This window comes from Hypanus sabinus, chromosome 1, assembly GCF_030144855.1.
Source record: "Hypanus sabinus isolate sHypSab1 chromosome 1, sHypSab1.hap1, whole genome shotgun sequence".
NCBI lineage: Eukaryota > Metazoa > Chordata > Chondrichthyes > Myliobatiformes > Dasyatidae > Hypanus > Hypanus sabinus.
In genome coordinates, this window is record NC_082706.1 from 143,705,637 (window position 1) to 143,732,358 (window position 26,722).

General features: G+C 44.7%; 1 protein-coding gene across 4 annotated transcripts in view; it reads left to right on the forward strand.

The window, feature by feature from the left end:
- The window catches only part of ankrd29 (ankyrin repeat domain 29), a 53,253-nt gene that overhangs the window by 13,092 nt on the left and 13,439 nt on the right, over window positions 1-26,722 (forward strand). For 2 of the 4 annotated variants that reach the window (XM_059977800.1, XM_059977794.1), the window contains exons 2-6: window positions 1,769-1,879; window positions 2,036-2,134; window positions 4,276-4,374; window positions 9,822-9,920; window positions 25,951-26,049. In XM_059977800.1, the coding sequence (XP_059833783.1) occupies window positions 1,775-1,879; window positions 2,036-2,134; window positions 4,276-4,374; window positions 9,822-9,920; window positions 25,951-26,049 (501 nt within the window). In that variant the 5' untranslated portion in view covers window positions 1,769-1,774. Of the gene's footprint in view, window positions 1-1,768; window positions 1,880-2,035; window positions 2,135-4,275; window positions 4,375-9,821; window positions 9,921-13,927; window positions 14,111-20,786; window positions 20,896-25,950; window positions 26,050-26,722 lie in introns of all 4 variants that reach the window. The other 2 variants (XR_009513651.1, XM_059977813.1) reach the window with 2 other exon arrangements.

Consider the following 26,722-nt stretch of genomic DNA (forward strand, 5'->3'; position numbering starts at 1 on the left):
AAAAAAAAGACAAAATCAGACGCAAGTCCTAGGTTATGAAAGAGCTGGTCAGTAGGGTTCCACTGCTGAGATAGGGGTAAAGTTGTGCAGGTAGGCTCAAGAACACAGTGACTGAAGGTGGTGGGGGGAGGGGGTCAGTGAACCTGGTGTTGTGGGGCTCCTATACCTCCTGCTTGATGGTACCTATGGCATAGTCTGGATGGTGCCGCCTTCTTGAGGAAGTGCTCCAGATTGATGCTGTCAGTGGTAGGGAGAGCTGTGCCTGTGATGGATTGGGCTGTGCCCTCTACTCTGTGCAGCCTCTTGTGTTCCTGTGATTGGGATTCCTGTTACAGGCTGGGATGCAACCGGTCAGGATGCTCTCCATCTGTAGAATCCTCTGTTACCTCTATTCCCATTCATTCAACCTGTATAACCTGAATTTCAGTCTGCATTGGTAAGCCAACAGGGATCAAGGATGGACTGCAGAGGTACCGAATGTAATTGGCTTACTTTTGTGTTGCACATCAAGAGAAAGTGAAAAGCTTTTGTTTGCCTGTCATCCAGATAGACCACTTCAAAACTTCAAAAGCAAAAGCAGTAACACAATGCAGAATAAAGTGTTAATAGAGAAAGTGCAGTGCGCATAGAGAAAAAAAAAGTGTAGGGGCCGTAACGAATTAAATCGTGAGATTGGGAGACCATTTCATCAAACTGAGAGGTCATTCAATAATTTTTAACAGCGGGGTGGGCTGGAAGGTGTCCTTGAGTTTAATGGTGTGTGCTTTTGGGCTTTTGTTTCTTCCTCCTGATAGGAGGGGAGAAGAGGATACCTACGGGGCATGGGGTTTTAGATTATGCTGGCTACTTTGCTGAAGCAGTGGGAAGTGTAGACAGAAACTATAGAGGAGAGGTTGGTGCTCCATGAGTGCTTGCTGTTTTCAGAGTAGCCCAGGTCTTGCTCTAATTTCTAACGTAGCACTAATCACTGATGCACTTAAAAACAAACCTGCATGTTAAAAAGCTGACGACACAGGCAATTGGAAACTGATTTGCTATATCCTCAATTCCAAGGTGATTCAAGACCGTTTTAACTCACTATCGTATTTTAGTGATGAAAGACATATGGCAAGCTGCCTTATTAGCCAAGGCACTGAGTTCAAGAGTTAAGAAGTTATCTTGCAGCTTTATAAAGCTCTAGTTAGTCCAGATCTGGAGTACTGTACTGTAGTTCCCCCCACCCCGATATAGGGAGGATATGGGAGCTTTGGAGAGGGTGCAGAAGAGGTTCACCAGTATGTTTCCTGGATTAGAGGGCATGAGCTGTGAGGAGAGGGTGGATATACTTGGGTTGTTCTCTCTGGAGCAGTGGAGACCAAGGAGAACCTGACTGACGTTTATCAGATTATGAGAGGCGTAGACAGCCAATAGATTTTTCCCCTGGTTTAAATGATTAATAACAGAGAGCATGTATTTAAAGTGAGAGGGGGTAAGTTGAAAGGAGATGTGAGGGATAGGTTTTTTTTTACACAGAGTGGTGGATGCCTGGGGTTATGGTGGAAGGTGATAGGATAGAAACATTCAGAGACTCTCTTACAGGCACATGAAATTGTAGAGAATGGAAGGATATTGGCAAAATGGATTAGTCTGGTTAGATATTTGATTACCAATGTACAGTAGTTAGTTCAGAAGAACATTGTGGGCCCAAGGACCTGTTTCTGTGCTGTTCTGTTCCATTGTACGTTTTAGCTACTTCAGTACTGAAACTGAGCTTGTATTTTTCCAACAGAGGGAAATGCCACTTGCAAACGCTGTGTTCTGGACGGCCCGGAAAGGAAATGCCACCCTTTTGAGGCTGCTTCTAAACAGTGGTCGAACAGATGCAGACTGCAGAGACAGTGTATGCTTTTCAAATGCATGTGTATCCTGCAATCATCATGGGGGGGCTTCACAGCACAGCCTTCAAACTGCTAACACTTTTCACTGCACGCCCTGTATCAGTAAGTGGCCAGACTGTAACCAATTCTGATCATCAGCGATATTTTCTCGTTGACAGCTTGGGACAACCGCTCTGATGGTGGCTTCGTACTGCAATCACATGGACTGTGTTCGGGAGCTGATCCTACAGGGAGCAGGCATTAACATCCAAAGAGAGGTAATGTGTACTACTGGGCAGACGCATCCCATAACAGGAATGTAACTGGGCAAAATGGAGAGCAAGAACAAGGTTCAACATAGTTGGAGTTGTTCTCAGCTATCCAATGACCAGTTTTGCTGGTCTTGTACTGGGAGAAGGGTGGTGGCGTGATTGGGCTTTCAAAACCATATGATTGTGTTTTCGGAGGAGTTGAGAAAGGTAGAGCAATGAATGTTGTCTACACGGACTTTAGTAAGACATTTGACTTGGGTCCCTCATAGGAGGTTAATCCATGGAATTCACAGTCCTTGACCATTTGGATTCAGATTCCTGTTGGCTTGCCCTTAGACCACAGGGTACTGTGAGAAAAATCTTATTCTGGCTAGAATAAGTCTGTGACTAATGGTGTTCAACAGTTCAAGTTCAAAATAAAATTTAATGGCCATTCAACCAAACACATGAATACAACCAAACGAAACAGCATTCCTCTGGGCCCAAGATGCAAAAGAACCAACAGTCACACAAAGTACGCAGCACATATAGCATATGTAATTAAGACAGGAGAAAAACATACAGTTACAACATTATAATATTAAAAGATAAAATAAATCCACAGAGATTCTTAATGGGACCTCTGCTATTTGTGATACGTGCAATACATAGTAAGTTTGCAGAGTGATGGTGTTGTAGGTAATGTAAAGTATTGTCAAAGTAATTTGTGAGATAAAGATCAGTTGCAGATACAGGGAAAGAAATAGCAAACTGAGGTTAATCCAGACAAGTGTGATATGAACTTTGGGAGATCAAATGTAAAGAGAAAGTATACAGTTAATGGCAGGAGCCTTAACAGTATTGATGTACAGAAGCCTACCCTCAGTATAGGTCCTGGGGTGAAAATGACCTTTCCCCTGGTTCCTGTAGCTGTCTTTGAGATCCCACTCCATATCTGCACCATCCAGTAGGAGGAGAAGATTCCCTGCTGGAAGTTGGTGTGGAGAGGTAAAATCTGCTAGCTCAGGGGCAAGCTTGTGCAAAGTGCAGACCACAGGAGAGGTTACTGTGAGTTGCCGATTCTCTGAGGGTGAATACAGTCTGGCTGTGACTGCCTCTTTCAGGTAATTTTATTTTGGGGAAAACAATCCTGGTGTTTTTTTTTAATAAGCCAGTTGTCCTGGGAGTAAATGGAGAGCTGACTTTCAGACACTGGAGACTGAGAGTCAGACTGGAGACACATTATAGGTTCATAAACACGAGGAAGTCTGCAGATGCTAGAAATCCAAAGCAACACACACGAAATGCTGGAGGGGCTCAGTAGGTCAGGCAGCATCTATGGAAATGAATAAAATAGTCAACATTTTGTGCTGAGACTCTTGTTTTGCATTCCATCCACACAGATAATTTCATCACAAAGGTGCATTCAGATAGTACAAGGAAAAACAGAAGCAGATTCCAGAATAGGGTGTTAGAATTACAGAGATGGTATAGTGCAGGCAAGCAATGAGGCAAAAGGGCCACAATGAGGTAGGTTGTGAGATAAAATGTTCCTCGAGTGTAAAGAGTTCCATTCAATAGTCTTATAATAGGAAAGTAGAAGCTGTCCTCAAGCCTGGTGGTATGTGCTTTCAAGTTTGACAGAATATGTGGGATTTTTTTTCAACCAAAAACAGTTTCTGGTGCTGGCAAAAATCCAGGGTTAAGTTTCCTGTGGGGTGTTGAGGTATGAGTGATGAGGAACTTCATCCAGGCTCAGCTGCACAGTAGAAGCCAGACGTACAAGGGAATGCAGATTATGTTAATATGGAGAAAGGTCCGGGGAGTTCGTGGGTTCCATGTACAATGGCTGAGCAATAGAAACTGATTTTCCTCTGTTGGGCGGATGGCAGATCAGGTGACAGCCTGGTTCCTGATCTTCTGCCAGAGTTATGGTAGATGTTCAGCCGAATCTCAGGAAATTCCCAGGACGTTCCCAGGAAATTCCCAGGACATTCCCAGGAAATTTAGAGGACATGGCCGGGTGCGAGGAAATAATCCGTCAGCACAAAATTAAGTTAGTATTTGCAACTGGAAGGAAGATGAGTCACCCAGCACATGTTGACAGTGATGATGGTGAGTGGTAGGTGCTTCATGTTGAGTGAATTAATTCCCTTTTATCTCCTCAGTCAGGCTCCACTGCTCTGTACTTTGCTGCTCAACAAGGGAACAATGCGATCGTAAAATTCCTGTTGGAGTATGGGGCCTCGACAGAGCTATCGACCAAAGTAAGAGAGACAACAATCTGCAACCATTGAGACACTCACCATTATAGATCATACAGTACTGTGCAAAGGTCTTGGAGATTGATCTATCTATCTAGGGTGCCTAAGACTTTTGCACAGTTCTGTATTTGTCAACATGGAGCAGAGAACGAGTTTGTAAATCTGGTTTGGCGGGAGCAAAGGGTATTGTGAATGACACAGGATGGATGTGGGACAGGTGGCAGAGCAAGGGTGCCACTGACCAGGGTGGTTCAGGTGCAGACATACCCATCCCTGAGACACCAGACAAAGGCCATTTGATTCCAAGCCATTGATTTATTGATCATTACAGAATATCTCTCTAGAGCTTCTTGCTGTCTGTTCTCTCCCTTCCCCTTTTCCCTACCATAATTCCCCTCTCCCTACCCACTTCCTACTGTCAGTCTACAATAGAGACCCATATCAGAATCAGAACACAAAAATACAACTACAGATGCTATGGATCAAAGAATACGTACGCAATGCTGGAAGAACTCAGCAGGTCAGGCAGCATCCGTGAGAAAAGAGTAGCCAACGTTTCGGGCCGAGACCCTTCATCAGGAATCAGGTTTACCATCACTCACATAGGTCATGATATTTCAGGGTTTTACAGCAGCAGCAGTACAGTGCAATAAATAAAATGACTACAGCACTGTGCAAAAGTCTTGGGCAGCCTAGCTATATATATGTGCCCAAGACGTTTTCACAGTTCTATAAATTGATTTATGATTGTTATATGTAGCAAGGTACAGTGAAAAACTTGACATGTGTAAAGTTCATACAAATCAATTTGTTACTTCAGTGCATTGAGGTAATACAAGGTAAAACAATAACAGAATGCAGAATAAAGTGTTACAGAGAAAGCACAGTGCAAGTAGACAATAGAGTTGTAGGGCCATAACATTGTAGATTGTGAGGTCAATTGTCTATCTTACTGTACTAGGAGATTGTTCAGTGTAATAGCAGGTTAGAAACTGTCCTTGAGCCCGGTCATACGAGTTTTCAGATTTTTGTGCAGTCTGCCTAATGGGAGAGGTTATAGACAGTCCATGGTAGGAAGGCTGATGTGCAGAGCTGTGTCCACAACTCTCTGCAGTATTGGGCAAAGCAGTTGGCATAGGAAGCCATGGTGTATCTGGGTAGGCTACTTCCTGTGGTGCAAGGACAGGGTGGTGAAAGAGTGCAGGAATTGGGAGGTTATTGTTTAGTTGTTATGCAGGTTGGTAATTTAAATTGCCAACCTCCCTCCCCACCCATGTGTAGAAGGGAGGTGGAATCTGGGGGCCATTGACGGACATCTGAAAGAGAGTGGGTTTAGAGAAATAACTGGGAGAATGGGATTTCTCTGAGAGACAGCATAGACTGGATGCACTGAATGACCTCCCATGACAAAGGCATGGGAATAAAGTTGCCAACAGGGTATACACTGGTCTGTGATGAAAAAGTGCCCCCTCCCTTCCCCAGTTTAAATGCAAAGCCTCCCATTAAGTGAAAAGCAGAGACTTGTGTCTGATAGTTATGTTCCAGTTAAGGTGACTCCAATCCTTCCTTACTAACCCTGATTGCCATAAACATCCATCTTGCCCTGCCCTTGAACATAGGTAGTCAATATTCCTCTCCCGCATGCATCAGATCCTCACCTCTGTGAGTGAGCTACATGATCTCTGATCCACAGGAGTAGAAGTTTCTTCTGAACTTCATGCCCTTTGACCTCTCTCCGTATCAGACTCCATGGCCGTCAGTGGGATTCCTTCTACAAGAGGGTTCTTGTTGTTTGGTGCAGACTCATGGGAATGAAGGGCCTACCTCCATGCCATATGATGGCACGATTGAGTTCACAAAATGAAGTCGCTCTCCTCTGTCCATTCTACCACTTTGAAGCTGTTAAATTTATATCAGCTGCACCTTCTCTTCAAAACTATTCACCCACCATCGTAAACATCACTATTGTGCCTGCCTCAACCACCTCCCCTGACAGCTGTGCCAGGCACACACTACACTCTACGTAATAATAAAAAAAATCTTGTAAATTTTCTTTAAACCTTCTCCCTCACACCTTCAGCTTCTGCCTTCTACTGCTTGATGTTTCTACTCTGGAAATATATTCTGACTACTTCCCCTATCTGTGCCTTTCGTAATCTTATAAACTTCTGTTAGGTCTCCCCTCAGCCTTCAAGGCTCCAGCGAAAACAACCAAAATTTGTCCAGTCTGTCATTATAGCAAGTGTACTTCAATCCAAGCAACATCCTGGTGAGACTCTTCTGCATCTTCTCCAAAGCCTCCATAACCTTCCTGTTATGGGGCAAACAGAACTGCACACAACCAAATGTAACCTAACCAAAATTTTATACAATTTGCCTAACCAATGAAAGCAACCATGCTGAGTGTCTTTTCCAACCTACCTATCTTCTTGTGTTTCCACCTTCAGTAAGCTAGTAAGGCATTTGACAAGGTTCCACATGGTAGGCTTATACAGAAAGTCAGAAGGCATAGGATCCAGGGAAGTTTGGCCCGGTGGATTCAGAATTGGCTTGCCTGCAGAAAGCAGAGGGTCATGGTAGAGGGAGTACATTCAGATTGGAGGGTTGTGACTAGTGGTGTCCCACAAGGATCTGTTCTGGGACCTCTACTTTTTGTGATTTTTATTAACAACCTGGATGTGTGGGTAGAAGGGTGGGTTGGCAAGTTTGCAGACGATACAAAGGTTGGCGGTGTAGATAGTGTAGAGGATTGTTGAAGATTGCAGAGAGACGTTGATAGGATGCAGAAGTGGCAGATGGAGTTCAACCCAGAGAAGTGTGAGGTGGTACACTTTGGAAGGACAAACTCCAAGGCAGAGTACAAAGTAAATGGCAGGATACTTGGTAGTGTGGAGGAGGAGAGGGATCTAGGGGTACATGTCCACAGATCCCTGAAAGTTGCCTCACAGGTAGATAGGGTAGTTAAGAAAGCTTATGGGGTGTTAGCTTTCATAAGTCAAGGGATAAAGTTTAAGAGACGCGATGTAATGATGCAGCTCTATAAAACTCTAGTTAGCCCACACTTGGAGTACTGTGTCCAGTTCTGGTCGCCTCACTATAGGAAGGATGTGGAAGCATTGGAAAGGGTACAGAGGAGATTTACCAGGATGCTACCTGGTTTAGAGAGTATGGATTATGATCAGAGATTAAGGGAGCTAGGGCTTTACTCTTTGGAGAGAAGGAGGATGAGAGGAGACATGATAGAGGTGTACAAGATATTAAGAGGAGTAGACAGAGTGGACAGCCAGTGCCTTATCCCCAGGGCACCACTGCTCAGTACAAGAGGACATGGCTTTAAGGTAAGGGGAGGGAAGTTCAAGGGGGATATTAGAGGAAGGTTTTTTTACTCAGAGTGGTTGGTGCATGGAATGAGTCAGTGCCTGAGTCACTGCCTGAGTCAGTGATGGAGGCAGATACACTAGTGAAATTTAAGAGACTGCTAGACAAGTATATGGAGGAATTTAGGGTGAGGGGTTATATGGGAGGCAGGGTTTGAGGGTCAGCACAACATTGTGGGCCGAATGTAATGCACTGTACTATTCTATATTCTACGGACTTGAACCCCAAAATCACCCTGTACATTAATGCTCTTAAGGGTCCTGCCACTTACTGTCTGCTTTCTCTTTACATTTGACCTCCCAAAGTGCAACACCTCACACTTGTCTGCATTAGACTCCATTGGCCAGCTCTCTGCTCATATTTCCAACTGATGTATATCTTGTTGAATCATTCTTCATTACCTCTCTCCACCAATTTTTGTGTTATCTCCAACTTATTAAATGCACTACCTAGATTCTTTAAATCCTCATTCTTAAAATGAAATCATCTAAAACTGTGTTGTTTATCTTCTGTTCAATGGATCACCACGTGCCTGCGTATGTGCATGTGTTAGCACAGTACAGCCTCTACATGGGCTTAACTCAGACACTTCTGCCTGCTCTCAAAAGAAATGAATTCAGGGTAATTGCTTTGTCTAATCTTGCCCCACTACACGATGAACTGACCATCAGATACAGCATCAGAATTAGGCCAGTCAGCTCATTGAGTCTGCTCCACCATTCAATATTGGCTGTTTTTTTTTAACCCCATTCTCTCGCCTTCTCCTTGTAACCCTCAATCCCCTTACCAATCAAGGATCTATCAATCTCAATGACTCCACAGTCCTCTGTGGCAGCAGATTCTACAGATCCACCCTTTGGCTGAATAAGTTCCTCATCTCAGTTCTAAAGGGACATCCCTTTATTCTGAGTCTGTGCCCTTGGTTCCTGGACTCTCCTGCTGATGGAAACATCCTTCCCTGTCCACTCCATATGGGCCATTAATCGGTAGGTCTCAATAGGATCTCCTCTTCAAACTCCATCAAGTACAGCCTCTCCAGGGCCTGCACAGCTTTCTTTAGATGCAATGCCAAAATTACTAAAAATATTCCAAATGAGTTTGATCAACACCTTATACTGTTATATTCCAGTCTTCTCAAAATTAATGAACAGAATGTCCCTCAGAATCAGGTTTATTATCACTGATGTAAAATCTGTTGTTTTGTGGCAGCAGTACAGTGCAAAGACATAAAATTACTATAAATTACAAAATAAATAAATAGTGCAATAAGAAAGGAATAACAAAGGCATTTGTGGGTTTGTGGACCATTCAGAAATCTGATGGCAGAAGGGAAGAAGTTGTTCCTGAATGATTGATTGTGTATTTTCAGGTTTCTGCCATTCCTCCCTGATGGCAGCAGTGAGAACAGGGTACGTCCCACTTTATGAGAGTCCTTAATGATGGGTATCACTTTCTTGAGGTAACAATTCTCGAACAATGTTTCTTGGAGCTGCTCACCCTTTCCACTGCGGATGCCTCTGTGATCTCCTGACTTCCCTTTCCTAAAGTCCACAGTCAATTCATTGATTTTGCTGACGTTGAATGCAAAGTTATTATTGTGACACCACTCAACCAGCCAATCTGTCTCACTCTTGTATGCTGCCAGGAGATAAAGGAACATCTTTTCCAAATCCTATTTTCATTGAATTTCCAATAGATTCAGTCCACTGATCAATCCTGGTCCATTCTTTTGTCGTAGTTTTTTTAACAGATAGCTCATGTTTTTAAAAAATGTCATTTTAATTTTTAAAACACAACTAACAGATTGGCAATACATATTGAACAATATATGGATACAAAAATAGAATTGAAGATTGAGGCAACATGGTGCCGGAACATGGAGACTCATTGCAAGTTTCTCCCTGCAGATCAACTCACTGCTTCTATTGTAATTGTTCTAATCTTTTCATGCACTGTGTAATGATTTAATCTGTATGAGCAGTATACAGGACCAGCTTTTCATTGTACTATGACAATAAATCAATTCCAATTCTATATCGGTGAATTAAATTCTCTGTGTGTTCCCCACACAGGATGGTGCCACTCCTCTGTCCATTGCCAGTCAGTATGGACACAATACAGTGGTGGAGACTTTGCTCAACAGGAGATGCAACATTAATATCCAGTTGCAGGTAAGAGTAATGGAGTGTGGTCTCTTTGCCTGGTCCCACAAATTGCTGGAGGAACTCAGCAGATTAGGCAGCATCTATGGGAGGAAGTGGACTGTAGACATTTCAGGCTGAGATCCTTCTTCTGCAGTCTCTTGCATTTTAATATGAATCTGATTGCCCAGCTCTAGGAGGAAAACAGAACAGTACACGCACTTTGGCCCACAATGTTGTGCCGCACAAGATCCCTCCCACATAGTCCTCCATTTTACTTTCATCATGTGCCAAGTCCCTTAAATTTATCTGTCTATCTGCACCACCACTGGCCATATGTTTATTGCACCCATCACTCTTAAGTATGAAAAAAAAATCACTTTTGTCATTCTCTCCCCATTACTTTCCTCCAATCACCTTAAAAATAATGTCCCCTCATATTAGCCATTACAGCCCAACAGCGAATGTCTCTAGCTGCCCACTCTATATGCATCTGATCATCTTTTACACCTCTATTGAGTTTTACACTCTTATTTTACACTCTTATTCTTCACTCTAAAGAGGAATAGCCTTTCTCGCTCAACCTTTCCTCATAAAACATTCCCTCAAAAGCAGGAAGAGTGTCGTTAAATAGGGTGCATTGATTGCTGGAATTGGGACCAGTTATACAAGATACTGGTGAAATCACACTTGGAGTATTATATATATTTCTAGTCACCCAAAAAGGAAATGGGAATTAGGAAGGATATTATTAAGCTGGGAAAGGTGCATGAGGGTGTTTTCAACTTGAATCACTGGAGGATGCTTGAGAGCTGTAGAAGAGTTTGACTGTTGTGTGAAACCAAACCACGTAGGTAACAAGACTTCGCTTTAAAGTCTCATTGGGCAGTCTGAGGTACCCACCTGCTTCAAGTAAGCTTCAATTATACCAGTGCCTGAGAAGAATATGGTAGCCTGCCTCATTGACTAACATCCAGTAGCACTTAAATCCACTGTGATGAAGTGTTTTGAGAGGTTGGTGATCAAACCTATCAATTCCTGCCTGTGAAGCCACTTTGAACCATTCCAGTTTGCCTGCAGGCACAACAGGTCCATCACAGATGCCATTTCAATGGCCCTTCACTCAATCCTCGAACATCTGGACTGCAAATATGCATGCATCCAGAACCTCTTCATCAACTACAGCCTGGCATTCAATACCATCATTCCCTCAAAACTAATCAATAAGCTCCAAGACCTTGACCTCAGTACCTCCTTGTGCAGCTGAATCCTCAATTTCCTCACCTTCAGACGCCAGTCAGTTTCGATTGGTAGTAATGTCTCCTCCACAGTCTGAATCAGCACAGGTGCAGCACAAGGCTGTATGTTTGGCTCTTTTCTCTACTTGCTGTACACTGTGTGGCTAAGCACAGCCTTCAATGCCATATTCAAGTTTGCTAACAACACCACTGTCATGGCCAAATCAGCGACAAATCAGCATATAGGAAGGAGAATGTTGTTACAACACCACTCAGTCAAGCTTTTACTCAATGTCAGCAAGACAAGGGAGCCGATAACTGACCAGGAAGATGAATTTTGAGGTCCATGACCCAGTCCTCATCAGGGAATTAGAGGTGGAGATGGTCAGCAACCTCAAATTTCTCAGTGTTTCAGAGGACCTGTCCTGGGCCCAGCACATCAGTGCAATTACGAAGAAAGCACGGCAGCGAGGATTCAGCAAGGCAACTAAAACTTTGCCAAACTTCTGTTGTGGAGTTTATGAATCGGTTGCATCACTGTCTGCATGCTAACACCAATGCCCTTGAATGGAAATTCCTACAAAAAAGTAGTGGATATGGCCCAGTCCATCAGAGGGTAATGCCCTCCCCACCACTGAGCACATCCACATGGAGCACTGTCACAGGAAAGCAGCATCCATCATCAGGGACCCCCACCACCCAGCACCTGCTCTCTCCATGCTGCTGCCATCAGGAAAAAGGTACAGGCGCCTCGAGATCCACGTCACCAGGTTAAGAAACAGTTATTACCCATCAGGCTCTTGAACCAGAGGGGATGACTTCACTCAGCTTTACTCACTCCATCACTGAAATGTTCCCACAACCTATGGATCACTTACAAGGACTTTTCATCTCATGTTCTTAATATTGTTTTATTATTATTTGTATTAATTTTTTGTATTTGTATAGTTTGTTGTCATTTGCACATTGTCTGTCCTGGTGTGTGACTATCATGTTTCTTGGATTTACTGTGAATGCCTGCAATAAAATGAATATCAGGGTTGTGTATGGTGACATGTATGTACTTTGAACTTTCTTGCCAGGGCGGGAAGGCTTGGGTTATAAGGAAAGATTAGACAGCCTGAGGCTTTTTTCTGGAAGCAAAGGAGGCTGAGGGGTGACCTTACATGGGTATAAAATCAACGGTGCATAGTTAACATGCACGGTCCGTCCTTTCCCCATGGGAGGGGAGTCTAAAACTAGAGGGCGTAGATTTAAGGTGAGAGGGAAAAGATTTAAAAGTGATCTGAGAGGCATTGCTTTCCATACAGAGGCAGTGGGTATCTGGAACATTTTGTCAGAGTAAGTAGTTGAGGCAGGTATAATTTCAATGCTTAAACATGGATGGGAAAGGTTTAGAGGGATACTGTGTGATCATAAAGTGCTCACTAACAAATTCAATAAATCCCTGTGGAAACTGTTTGTCCAAGAGTGCTGAGGACATGGATCCCAAGCACAAATGTTAAGTTTCTTGAGTTTGAAGTGGAAATTATTGTAGACGGTGGTCTGTTGTGGCTCCTGGCTGCCCTATGGTTAGCTTGTTGATTTCATCTCGACCTCATTCTCAATGGAAACCTAAGCAATAGACTCAGGAGTTGGCCATTCAGCCTTTTACCTGTTCCTCCACTCAGAAGCTCATTTTGATATCTTACCTCGCTGCTCTATTCTGTCCTGTATTCCACAACTTCTGAAATACTCTCCAAATTTTTCAGCATCAATAGAGGGTTTCCTATTCATAGAGTGATACCACATAGAAACAGGCCATTTGGCCCAACTTGTCATGCTGGCCAAGATGCCCATTTGTTTCAATACGTGCATTTCATGTCGGAGACATGTCTACAATATACATCCTGATTTTTTTTTTCTTTGCAGACATCCACGAAAACAGACGAGTGCCCCAAAGAATGAATGACAGTTAAAACGTTAGAACCCCAAAGACCCCCAGCTCCCCCTCCCACGCACAAACAGCAGCAAGGCAACAACCCCCACCCCCACCAGCAAAAAAGCATCAGCACCCCCCACCGAGCACTCAAGAGTGCCGGAAAGCATCAGTAAAGACACAGACTTGCAGTACTCCAAAAACTACTTGTTCACCCAATGATTTGACATACCACAGACGCTCTCCCCCCAATAAGGGGAAAAAGAGGTGTCCCGGTTTCACAGTGAAAGGGGAGACTTAACAAACAACTCGCTGACTTACGATGTTAAAAGTCTGTTGTGTCGCTTTTTCTGAGCTCTGCCCAGAGAGTCGACACCAAACAGGTGCAGGTCTCCAAACACACAAGCCAAGCCCGGCAGCTAACCGGCTGCTCCTAATGTTCCGTGTTCTCCCACGATGCTTTAGTCAGGGGCACCGGCCGAGAGTCAGCACACCCCCGGAGCCACGAAATCCCTGAACCCTGAAGACGTGCTCATCTTCCAGGCCACGTCCTTGGGATGTCAAAAAGCGGCCAGTCGTGAGGCCCTGAGAGCAGGACCCATTCCCATTAGCTCCTAATACCCTGCATTTGGCCCATATCCAAATATTAAAAGTCAATTTATTATCAAAGTATGAATGTAGTATACAGCCCTGAGATTCATCTTCCCATAGACAGCCATGAAACAAAAAAAAACATAGAAACTATTCAAAGAAAAACATCAAAACCACCCCTCGCACGCAAATAGCAAAAAAGGAGCGATAAACTCAGAATATAAAAGCACGAAACTGAAAGAACCCAGGCATATTCAGTTCAGCTTGAATATTCAGTTTGTTATCCACAGGCCACCCCAATCAAAAATCACCCAAAATGGCAACAGAAAAAAGAGCGACTAGAAACACAGCATACCGTGAGCTACAGAGTCCATTCCACAAATCACATCAGTGAAACTTTGCCCAAGATTCAGGACTCCAGCAGCATCGAGAGAGAGAGAACATTCAAACACGGGGACCTTCAGCCAGCAGTAGTGAGTGAAAGGATCAGAGACGGTGCTGAGCACACACTCACGCTTCGATAATTTCAATCTTCCTCGACACTTTAATCAGAGGGAAATAGTGTTGATCATGGGCTTGCACCCCAGCTCCAGGCTTCTTGGTCTTGAGGCCACACGCCTCGCCAAACAACCTCGGTGACAGCAAAGCACCGGATAGCTTAGTGGGCTTGAAAAACACCAGCAAAATGTAGACTCCAGGCTCCAATGGTAGCTGAACCACTTTTGAAAGAAAAAGAAGATGTGAACTGTCTGGAAGATGTTGCCCTTGGATGTATTGTTTGCCGGTGCCACCTTCTTCTGGATATCTCTCTCCACCCTTTGTGTATTGTGTCACATTTGGGGTATTTTGTTTAGTTCTGATCACCTTATTATAAGAAGGATGTGGGGGCTTTAGAGAAGGGGCAGAGAAGATTTTACCAGGATGATGCCTGGTTTAGAGAATGTGTCGTTTGAGGAAAGGTTGAGCAAGCTAAGGCTTTTGTCTTCAAGTGAAGGAGGATGAGAAGCAACTTGATAGGGTTGTACAAGATGACAAGAGGCGTAGATCGAGTGGACAGCCAGCACCTCTTTTCCCTGGGCAGCAATGGCCAATGCCTTTCAAGGTGAGTGGAGGAAAATTTAGTGCAAAGTTTAAGAAACTCAGAGGATTTTTACAGACTAATGGGTACATAGAGTGGTGGTAGAGGCGAATGCTTTGGGGAAGTTTAAGAGACTCTTGGATAGGCACATAGATGAAAGCAAAATGGAGAGTTATGTGGGAATGAAGCATAGATTGATCTTGGACTAGATTAAGCAGTCTGCACAACATTATGTGCCAAAGGGCCTGTTCTGTGCTGCACTATTCCATGTTCTAAACCCTTCCTCTCCATGTACCCATCCACAAGACTTGTTAATGTACTTGCCTCAAGCACTTGCTCTGGCAACTCATTCCATGTACTGATTCTCTGGGTAAGAAAGTGTCCCATCAGGTTCTATTAAATCTGTCCACTCTCACCTTAAGCCTACACCCTCTAGTTTTTGGTTCCCCTTCTCTGGGAAAATTCACTATCAAGAAGTCCATAGAGTGTGAAAAACATTTGAGACATTGTGAAGGTTCCATGTCTCTATCACCAAAGATGCAATGAGGTTATAATGGAATGGCTCCCTGGGCTGCCCTTGAGGGAAACTAGCTGATTAGAAAGCATCTTCTAATGACTAATGAAATTTGCATTTGAACAGCATCCCTCACAACTCCAAAATGGCTAATTGGACTGGGATGCCTCTAAGTGCAAGTCACAAATAAAGTGTAGGAACTACAGCTTATTCTCATCGGCTCAGAATATATTTTAGATCAGCCAGTATTAGAATTATAGAATCATACAGCATAGGCATGTGCCCTTTGACCCTGCTTCCCCATGTCAACCAAGATGCCCTTCTAAGCTGGTCCCATTTGCTCACACTTGGTCCACATCCCAGTAAACCTTTCCTGTCCATGTACCTGTCCAAGTGTCTATCAGATATTGTGTGTGCACAGAGAACTGCCTGGGCTTTCACCAGCTCCCTGAAGGAGCTGGACGTGATCTTCCAGAGCTGGCACCTCCAACAATGCAGCACTGCATTGTCATATCAGCCTCAATTCTGCGCTCCATAGGCCATTAAGAAAGGATCAGAGTTACCAGAGACTGGGGTTTAATCCTGACCTCTGGCACTATCTGTGTGGAGTTAGCACATTTTTCCTATGACTGTGTGGGTTACCCCCCCCCCCCCATGCCATGGATACTGTGGTTTTCTCACACCTCTCAAAGATGAGGGGGTCAATTTGTTAGTTGGCCACTGTAAGTTATCCCCAGTGTGCAGGTGAGGGGAGAATCTGGCTGGAGTTGATGGGGATGTGGGGAGAATGAAATGGGATCAGTGTAATGGGCTGGTTGATGGTCAGCATGTTCTCAATGGGCCAAAGGGCCTGGTTCTGTGCCTCATCTCTCTGTGACTCCAGTTAGCCACTCGGCCTCCCAAGCCCACACCACCCTCTCCCCTACCGGCCAGTATGATCACGGCACTCTAAAGGCACGGTCTGAAGATGTACACTCACTGGTTAATAAATGTAGTCTCTCCCCATGTCCCAAGTACAACTCACTGCACAGCACTCTCTGTAATCAGTAACAGGAGCCTGCACCTACATCACCTCAGCCTGTGGGGCACAATCATCACCAACGGCAGGGAAATATTTAATGTTGTTCTTAAATTCAAGGTTAGATTATATTATCGACCACTTAAAATGAGCAGAGAGACAGAAGTGATTGCTTCACAGTTCACTAACCTTGCAAAGTTACAGAACTATTTTCTGTTGATCAGAGTCCATAACTGATCAACTGCAAGGCGTGGAATTGAGGCAATATCACTCTATAGGAGGGGCAGTACTGAGGGAATGTTGCACAATGGGAGGGGAGCTCACGCTGTGGTTCTGAGGAGGGGTCACACTGTGAGTGGGGTAGTTCTGAGAGAGGGTCACACTGATGGAGCGGTGTTTCTGAGCAAGTGCCAGAATTAACACAGAAGAGTAGAAAATGAGGATGGAGGGAGGTGTAGGAGAGTGGCATTTCATCTTTGGCAGCAGACTGCAGTGGTTTTCTTCTCGGAGAAAGGCTGTTTTACTAAGTTTTGTTGAGTCTATGCTCAGGCAATGGCAGTGACAGTGACTGGCAGCTTGCCAAGGATGGTGTCTGCAACTTTTTACAGGGAACCAGGACAGAGTTCTCTGTCTGTTAAGATTGTAAGCCCTCCCCCGGGTACTCAGCACAGGACAGCCAGGCGAAGAGTTTGTGGCAAATACTTGTGCTATTGCTCAACATCGTAGCGCACTGGGAGGGAAGCACTGGAGTTTCATTGCACAGAGTTCCCTGCCTATCTGGAGGAGACTACTATCCTTCCTGTCTTCTTGGCACTGCTCTTTGAAAGGCTGATAAGTGTAGTGAGCAGGATTTTGATTTCTGACAGATGGGGCTTTAACATGGTGGGCTGCAGCTCCGAAATGGTGAGACCTATTTCCTATGCAGGATTCGTAGCCTCTGGTGAAAGAACTCCTGTAGGCCCTCCACTTTTAAACCTGATAATTCTTTTAAAAAACGTGGTGCAATGTAATATCACTGAACCCCTGAGTGCAATGTAGAAGTTGGCTATTATGGCTGTGTCTGGGTGGGGATGAGGGTGTTATTGGGATCGGTAAGGTGCATCACGTCCCTTTTCTACCTTTGGTCTACTGGAGAGGAGTCCCTGGCCCTGAGTAAGGGGTTAAGTGTGGAAGGGGTCTTAGTGCCATGAGAGCTGGCGACAGGCCCTGTACAGAAGGTAACCCTCTATAATGTACATCTTCACCTTCGCGAAGCAGACCTTCTTTGGGTGAGATGAGGTCACTGGTCACCAGAGGTCATTTTGGGCACATGTAGACCCTCCAACATGAACAAATGGGGGATGCTAAGGGGTACTTTAATGTGTAGCACGGAAGGGAACACTACCGGATCCGCTGAGCTACAGGCCGGCTACAGTGACATGCCTGCAAGGGGTTTGAGCATATGTGTAAGAATTGCCCTAAATGCCGGCCCACTAACTCCACCATGGCAGTGCGGGAGGGCACCAGAGAGCCTCTCTTCCCCCCATCGACCCCCGTTGCCCTTCTTCCCGATCTCCATTCCTCTCCCCCACCCCCATTGTCCTTCCTGACCCTGTGGCACAGGGTGGCAGGCAAGAGTGCGGCATGGTTGGGAAAGGCGTGTGTTAAAATAAAGAGCAGGAAGGCTAAGAGGAAGAAAAAAAATTCTCCAGGCCTCTCCACCACAGGACAAGGAGCCAGGGCCTTCCCTTAGTTCCAGCCGGGAGGGGATGGATATCACTGTGGCTCAGTAAAGGGCCTGGTGAAGCCATGAGGGAGGATGTGGGGCTGAAGATCATAAATTCCTCCAAAATGGAGGTCTCTGGAGCTCCCTGCATTGGTGATACAAAAAGGAGGAGGCACACGTCATCTGAATCTGAAGACAGGGAACCGACTAAGGGGGAAGATTTATCCCCAGAAACAGCATCGTGGTTAGCACAAAACTTTACAATAGCAGTGACCAGGGTTCAATTCCCGCTGCTGCCTGTAAGGCGTTCATACGTTCTCCCAGTGACTAGAAGGGTTTCCTCCGGGTGCTCCGGTTTTCTCCCACAGCGCAAAGACGTAGGTAAATTGGTCATTGTCAATTGTCCCATGGTTAAACTGGGGAAATGCTGGGTGGCTCAGCTCAAAGGCCCAGAAGAACCTACTCCATGCTGTATCTCAGTAAAACGTTTAGAAATTTTAAGAAGGCTGCATGCTTGGGGAATGCCTCCCTGAAGTAGGACGATGGTCTTATCACAGGCCATCCATGCAAAGAGACTCAGTCTGAGCTGGGGCTGCAGCTCTGAGCTTGTTTGATGGGGACCCCTGCCAAACAGAAGTTGCCCAAGCAGGGATGATTTGTCCTCGGGGAGAGTGGAGTGCTCGGAGCATGTGTCGGCTGGGGAGGGGATTGATACTGCAGAACAGGGGTTACTTGTGGCAGTGTGGCAGCCTGTGGGTGCTGTCTCTTGCTTTGTAGCTTCTGTAGGAGCAAAGCTCGCTTCTGGAGATCACTGGACCCTGGGGTCTGATGGGACTGGGAGTACTCCTGGATCACCATCCCAACCAAAGGAGCAGAGTGTTGGGGTCCCAATGGTCACAACTCCTCCATATGTTACCTCAAGCTGAATAAGGCGACCTGGGTACGGAGACTGGCCAGGCTAAGGTGGCTCAAGCCCTTTTTTCGGACTTCGAGGAGGCCGATGGGATGCCCAAACACATTAGAGAGCAGTATTGGCAAGCAGAGGGACAGCTGTAGCCAGCACCAGGAACGGGCTGCGGTTTTGTTGATGATCCTGGTGAAGCGGGACCTCCCCTGGTACTGACACTGGTCCTGAAAACGGTTTCCATGGCCGTGGGGGGAGGGGGGGGTCACTTGATGAGGCTGTTTCCAGTGATAGTTGGGATGCTGTGACGTGACGAGAAGGACTCTTTTAAAGCCAAGATGGCAGAGGAGCTTATCCCCAACAGTGAGTGTCAGACTTTCAATGTGAAGGAAATTCAGGAGTTCTTAGCTGACTCTCAGTGCAATCAGTATGAAGCCTGACTAGCTGCTGACCAATAGATGGATCTGCCCAGGGTTGTGTGATCCGGCCACACCATCCCTCAAGAGAGGAGGGATTCTGAAGAGGCTGGGAGGGAGCAAATCTGTTTTGGGGAGTTCCTGAAAATTCTGTTGGGGTGCATAGGCACAGGGTAAGGGGGGCCTGTTCCCACTAGCCAGGGCACCGGCAAGAAGATATAGCACTATCATGAAAATCACAGAAGCAAGTATTAATATTGGTCTTACTGTAGGTTCCACCATCTTTCGGTTCTCAGAGAATGGAGATATGAAGTGAGATTCCTGCAGGACACTCACACCATTCCAGGAGATAAATTCACCTGGCACGAGAGACACGGGGGTCTATCAGAGCACCTCAGCTCTAATTCGAGTGGGTGATATTGTTGGCCCCAAATTTCCAGCCAGAGATATTGAAAATAAACAGGCTTGTGCCAGGCTGCCTGCTGCATTTTGCCATGTGTTTGAATGTTGTATCGTTACACTTTGTTATCGTGTATGCCCACGAGCCCGGCCTGATGCAGACATGTTTGATTAGCTGTGCCACTGGGCTCGATTGAGTGGGTTGTCCGCGGGGATGATACCGTCAAGGAGAGAGATCACTCTGGCCCTTGGTGGTTGAGCGTCAATGCAGCTGTTGAGGGCGCTGGTTGCTTTGGTCAGCATCTGGCAGAGCCTCTACCCTGACTCCTGGCCCTTCTCCAGAATGGGGGGAGGGGAGAAGTTTTGCAACTCGACCAGCTGTATGTTTCCAGGATACACATCTCCTATATGTCGACAGCCTCCACACAACCAGTGCTGATCTCAGACCACTGCCTAGTCTGGGTGGAGCTTAATCTGTTGCCTAAGCGGGCAGAGTCCAAGTACTAGCGTTTCAACAACCGTTTCCTGATTCCAGGTCTCACTCCATCCGTTCCAGGAAGCCTAGAGGAGGGATCAGAGGAGCTTCCCCTCCCTGAGGCTGCTGTGAGACATGGACAAAGCTCAAATCCAACCATTTTGTAAGGAATATGCACGAGGTTAACCAAGAAACAGGTGTCCCAGATTGAGCTGCTTGAGAATGGGGTTGTGGTGAGATGATAAATCAGCCACATTGGAATGAGGAAGCAGACTCAATGGGCTGAATGGACTAATTCTGTTCCTATGTCTTATTGTCTTATTTAGGTATGGTGGAGGTAATCATACCTTATCAACCTGGTTTTGTGAAAGGTGAATTATGTTTGACAAATTTGTTCAATTTATTTGAAAATGTGACGAGAGAACCTACAGGTGTAGTGTATTTAGATTTCCAAAGGACATTAGACACGGTACCACAAGGGAGACTGATGCATAAACCAAACACCTGTGGTAAGGAGGAAGTGTTAGTATGGACTGAAAATTGTCTACCTCATCAAAAGTTGGGTGTTTCTAGCTAAGGGTAAGTAAATAGTGAAGTACCTCTGTGACCAACTGACCCAAGCATTGTTTTCCCTTCATAGATGCTGCCTGGCCTGCTGAGTTTGTGTGCTGATCCAGATTTCCGGCATCTGCAGTCTCTTGTGTCCTAATTGCTTATTGCACATTAACAAGCTGGAAAGGGAATATGATGTAAGGTTTCCAAACTTGCCAGTGATACTAAATAGGTGGAAGGGCATGTTGTGATGAGGGTATTGCAGTTCTGCAACAGGATATGGAGAGAGTGCTTGAGTAGCAAAAACATGGCAATTGTCGTGTCTCCAGCGAAGTGAGAGGCCAAGCACTTCAGTAAGGGGAATCAGTCAGATCACAATCAAAGTGGGGAGAGACTGCAAGTGTGAGAAATTCAGAGGAAACGGGGTGTTGCAGTGCGTGAATCACAAGCAATTAGCAGGCAGATCCAACGAATAGTTGAGCAGATAAGAATTTGGGTCTGTATTGTAAAGGGGTGGAGCTTATGAACAGTGATCTTTTGTTTCAGTCACTGCTCTGACTATTTGAATCTCTCCCACTGGTGAGAACAACTCACACACCTCTCCTGGCAACGTTGGTGAGGTCATGCATGGAATATGGGGCCCAGTTTTAGCCTCCTTACCTAAAAATGGAATTGTAGCATTGGAGGTGGACAAAAGAGATTCATGAGAGAGTTGTCCGATCAAGAGAGGGTAATCAGTTTGGGTCTGTATTTGGATAGGGATGTTGGTTTACAAGCAGATGTAGTATATAATGAGACTGTCAGGACAGACAGATGATAGAACAAAAGTGCAGTCACTGGGATAGGTTGCAGTGTAAAACGAACAAAATTGAGAAAGGGTGACAAATACAGGATTGAAGGCGTAGATAATCTTGTAGCTCAGTTAGAGATTGCGAGGTATAATTTGGGAATTGCGGAATAATGGCTAAAAGACGATTGTAGCTGGGAGCTTAATATCCAAGGATACACGATCTATTGAAAGGGCAGGCAGGATGGCAGAGGAGGTGGAGTGGTTCTGCTGGTAAAAAAAAACTGAAATCAAATCTTTATAAAGAGGTGACATAAGATCGGAATATGTAGAGCTCTTGCAGTAGAGTTAAGAAACTGTAAGGATAAGAAGATCCTGATGATGATCTGGTCTAAGAATTACGGTGGACAACAGTAAGAGCAAGTCAACAAGGCAATGTTAAGTTAGTCACGGGAATTTAAATATGCAGATAGATTGGGAAAATCAAACTGCTGCTGGATCCCATTTGTGGAATGCCTCCAGAGATGGCTTTTTGGAGCAGCTTGTGGTTGAGCCCAGTAGGGGATCAGATATTCTGGATTGGGTGTTGTGTAAAGAACCAGATTTGATTAGGGAATTTAAGGTAAAGGAACCCTTAGGAAACAGACCATAATATGATAGAATTCACCCTGAAATTTAAGAGGGAAAAGCTAACTTCAGATGTGTCAGTATTACAGTGGAGTAAAGGGAATTACAGAGGCATGAGAAGGGAACTGGCCAAAGTTGATTGGAAGGGCACACTAGCAGGAATGATGAGAGAGCAGCAATGGCTGGAGTTTCTGGGAGTAATTCGGAAGGCACAGGGTAGATACATCCCAAAGAAGAAGAGTATTCTAAAGGTAGGATGACGCAACCATGGCTGACAAGGGAAGTCAAAGCCAACATAAAAGCAAAAAGGAGGAATATAATAGAACAAACATTAGCGGGAAATTAGATTATAGGAATTTTTTATAAAAACCAACAGAAGGCACCTAAAACACCATAGGGGAAATATGAAGGTAGACTAGCCAGTAGTATCAAAAATGATACCAAAAGTTTTCAGATATATAAAGGTTAAAAGAGAGGCAAGTGTAGTTATTGGACTGGAAAATGACACTGGAGAAATGGTAATGATCTGAATAAGTATTTTGCATCAGTTGTCACTGTGAAAGATACGAGTAGTGTGTTAGAAGTCCAAAAGTGTCAAGGGATGGAAGTGAGTGCAGTTGCTATTACTGGGGAGTTGGTGCTTGGGGAACTGAAAGATTTGAAGGTAGATAAGTCTCTTGGACCTGATTTTTTTTCAGCATGGTTTTCAGCAGAAGTGCACAACAGTAATGCAAATACTTGCTCTCCGTAGAATCATCGAGGAAGTCAAGAAGAACAACCTACCAGCCATGCTTACTTTCATCGATTTTCGCAAAGTTTTTGACTCCACTCACCGGGTTAAATGCTAAAGATCCTGAAAGCTTACCGAGTGCCAAACCATCTACTGAGAGCAATAGAATCCAGCTATACCGAGACCATGGTGAAAGTTGTATCACCAGACAGAGAAACAGCAGTGTTCGAGCTCCTAGCTGGTGTGCTGCAAGGAGACACTTTGGCACCCTACATCTTTATAATCATCCTTGATTACACTCTACATCAAGCTATCAACTATGACAAGCTTGGTTTTACTATAAAACCAGGACGAACCAAAAGGGTCAAACCAGTTACACTCACAGATCTTGATTTTGCAGATGACATAGTCCTGCTCTCCAACCAAATGGAAGAAACACAACAGCTACTGACAAAAGTGGAAATTGAGTGCAGTAAAGTTGGTCTTCACCTAAACACTAAAAAGACAGAGTACATGGCATTCGACTGTGACTAAGGTACTCTCAAGATCGTAAAGAATGATACCATTGAGAAAGTCTTAGACATCAAGTACCTCGGGTCAAGAATGATGAGTTCGGAGAAGGACATAAAGATACGGGCGTGGAGGGCTATGAACAACATGAAGGAAATCTGGAGGTCGAACCTGCCCTGAGGGCTCAAAAAGAGGATCTTCATAGCAGTCAGAGAGTCCATTCTCACGTACGGATGTGAGACGCGGATACTCACCAAGACCATGTGAAAGTCTCTAGATGGTTGCTATACACGAATGCTCTGGATGGCTGTTGACGTGAGCTGGCAACAGCACATGACGAGCGTCGAGCTCTATGATGACCTACCGATGCTCACTACTAAAATCGAGGCAAGAAGACTGCAACTAGCGGGACTGTGCACCACCCTGAGCTACCTGCCATCACATGGGAGCCCAAGCATGGGAGGATGAACCCTGGCCACCCGCCCAAGACTATAGTTAACACGCTCCTAGAAGACAGCGGCGCGGCTAATGTAGATGAACTGAACACACTGAGGGAGGAGTGGAGAGTCAGTCATCGTACCTGACGCCGGCCCCCCCAGGGCTTGAGTCGACCTGATGGACTACAGCCCAGGGTTCTAAAGTAGATAGCTGAACAGATTATGGAGGCATTGGTAACATTCCTTCAAGAATCAATAGATTTTGGCATGGTTCTGGAGGACTGGAAAATTGCAAATGTCGCTCCACTCTTCAAGAAGGGAGGGATGCAGAAGAAAGGAAATTATAGACCAGTTAGCCTGACCTCAGTGATTGGGAAGATGTTGGAGTTGATTGTTAAGAATGTGGTTTCAGGGTACTTGGAGGCACGTAATAAAATAGGCCAAAGTCAGCATGATTTCTGCAGGGAATTGGAATTCTTTGAAGAAATAAAAAGCAGGATAGATTAGGAGAATTGATGGATGTTGTGCACTTGGATTTTCAGAAGGCCTTTGACAAGATGCCACACATGAGGCTGCTAAGCAAGCTACGAGCACATGATATCACAGGGAAGATTCTAGCATGGATAAAGGAGTGGCTGATTGACAGTAGACAAAGAGTGGGAATAAAGGGAGTCTTTTCAGATTGGGTGTTGGTGGCTAGTAGTGTTCCACAGAGGTCTCTGTTGGGACCAATTCTAATTACGTGTGTCAATGGTTTGGGTGATGAAATTGATGGCTTTGTGGTAAAGTTTGTGGACAATACAAAGATTGGTAGTGTTGAGGAAGCAAGAGGCTGCAGAAGGACTTAGATTAGGAGAATGAGAAAAGAAATAGCAGATGGAATACGATGTAGAGAAGTGTATGGTCATGCATTTTGGTAGAAGAAATAAAAAAAGGGGTGATTATTTTCTAAATGAAGAGAAAATTCAGAACTCCAATGTTAAAGGGATTTGGGAGTCCTTGTGCAGGATTCCCTAAAGGTTAATTTACGGGTTGAATCACTGATGAGGAAGATGAATGCAATGTTCGCATTTATTTTGGGAGGACTAGAAATATAAAAGCAAGGATATAATATTGAGGCTTTATAAAGCAGTGGTGAGGCCTCACTTGGAGCATTGTGAGCAGATTTCGGCCTATTTGAGAAAGGATGTGCTAACATTGGAGAAGGTTCAGACAAGATTCATGAAAATTATTCGGAGAATCAAAGGGTTATCGTGAGCAGCAACTGATGGCTCTGAGCCTGTACTCGCTGGAATTTAGAAGAATGGGGGTATCTCAATGTTGAAAGGCCTAAATAGAGTGGATGCAGAGAGGATGCTTCCTATGGGGGGAGGAAGTCTAGGAACAGAGGGCACAGCCTCAAAATAGAAGGTCATCCATTTAGAACAGAGATGAGGAAGAATTTCTTTAGCTAGAGAGTGCTGAATCTGTGGAATTCGTTACCACAGGTGGATGTGGACTCCTGGTGCATTTAAAGCAGAGGTTTATAAGTTCTTGATAAGTCAAGACATGAAGGGCTATGGGGAGAAGACAGGAGAATGGGTTTGAGAGGGAAATGAATCAGCCATGAAGAAAAGACAGAAAGATGATGGGCTGAATGGCCTAATTCTCTTCCTATAGAAGAATGAGGGGTGACCTTATTTAAACATATAAGATCCTAAGGAGGCTTAACAGGAGATGTTGAGATGTTTCCACTTGTGGGAAAGTCAGATACAAGGGGCCAGAGCTGCAAGATAAGGGGCTGATCCATTAAAACTGAGGTGTGTAGAAATACCTCTTCTCAGAAGGAATGAACCTCTGGAACTCTGCCCCAGAAGGTGGTGGAGTCTAGAACATTGGATGTATTTAAGGTGGAAATAAATCAATGTTTCAAAACTCGAGGAGTTGAGACCAGCATAGATAGCTATGGTTATACTGACTGCTGGGCAGACTTGATGGGCTGAATGGCCCACTTCTCCTGTTTTATGTTCTTGTCATGAGAAATTTAGTCATTTGAGAAAAAAACTGTTGCAATTCTACTTTTATTTAATACTGAAAAATGAACAAATGTATGAAATCCTTCCACCAGTGGAACTTCTGAAAAGCATTGAGTTAGAGAAAAAGATTGTGTTCTTTGTTTCAGGATGGGGCAACCTCGCTCTTTCTGGCTGCACAGGGAGGTCATCTCAAAGTGGTTCAACAGCTCCTGTCAGCAGGAGCAAAGATTGACCTACCAAGGCAGGTACGGACACTGTTGGACTATCAGAGAGAAATGTGCAATAAGTCATTCCAGCTGCAACCAATCTGACCTAGCATTGCATTGTTCCTCTATGAAAGGCCAAGGAACATGGCAAAGGGATCATCTAGTGCTCTGCTTGTTGGACAATGGTGGGGAATCCTTCAGGACCTTTAGGTGTCAGTGTAAAATGCAATCCCCAAAGTGAAACTTTACATCAGTAAACAGATTCATACTCTTTGTAAAGTATTCTTCAAAGGTATAGTGCAGTGAAAAACATACTTGCAGCAGCATTAAAGGCACATAACATAGGATAAGCAGTTTTCACAAGAAAAGTGTATATTGAACATAAATTATACATATTTTTTTTAAAAAAAGAACATAATTAGAAGAAAAAAATTACCAAGGGTTAAAAAAAATCGTGCAGGCATAAGAGATTTAGTTTAATTTGGCATCTTATGTTCTATGTTGTGTTCTAATCAAATAGCTGCTAATACCATTCGTCTAGGTACCCATGGACTAATAGAGTCAGACAGCATGGAAACTGTCTCCTCAGCCCAACTGGGCCATGCCGACTGAGATTCCAATTCGGCCTTTATCCCTCTCTATATCTTCCCTATCTATGTACCTATCCAAGTGTGTTGGCGCATGGCCAAGTGGTTAAGGTGTTCATCTAGTG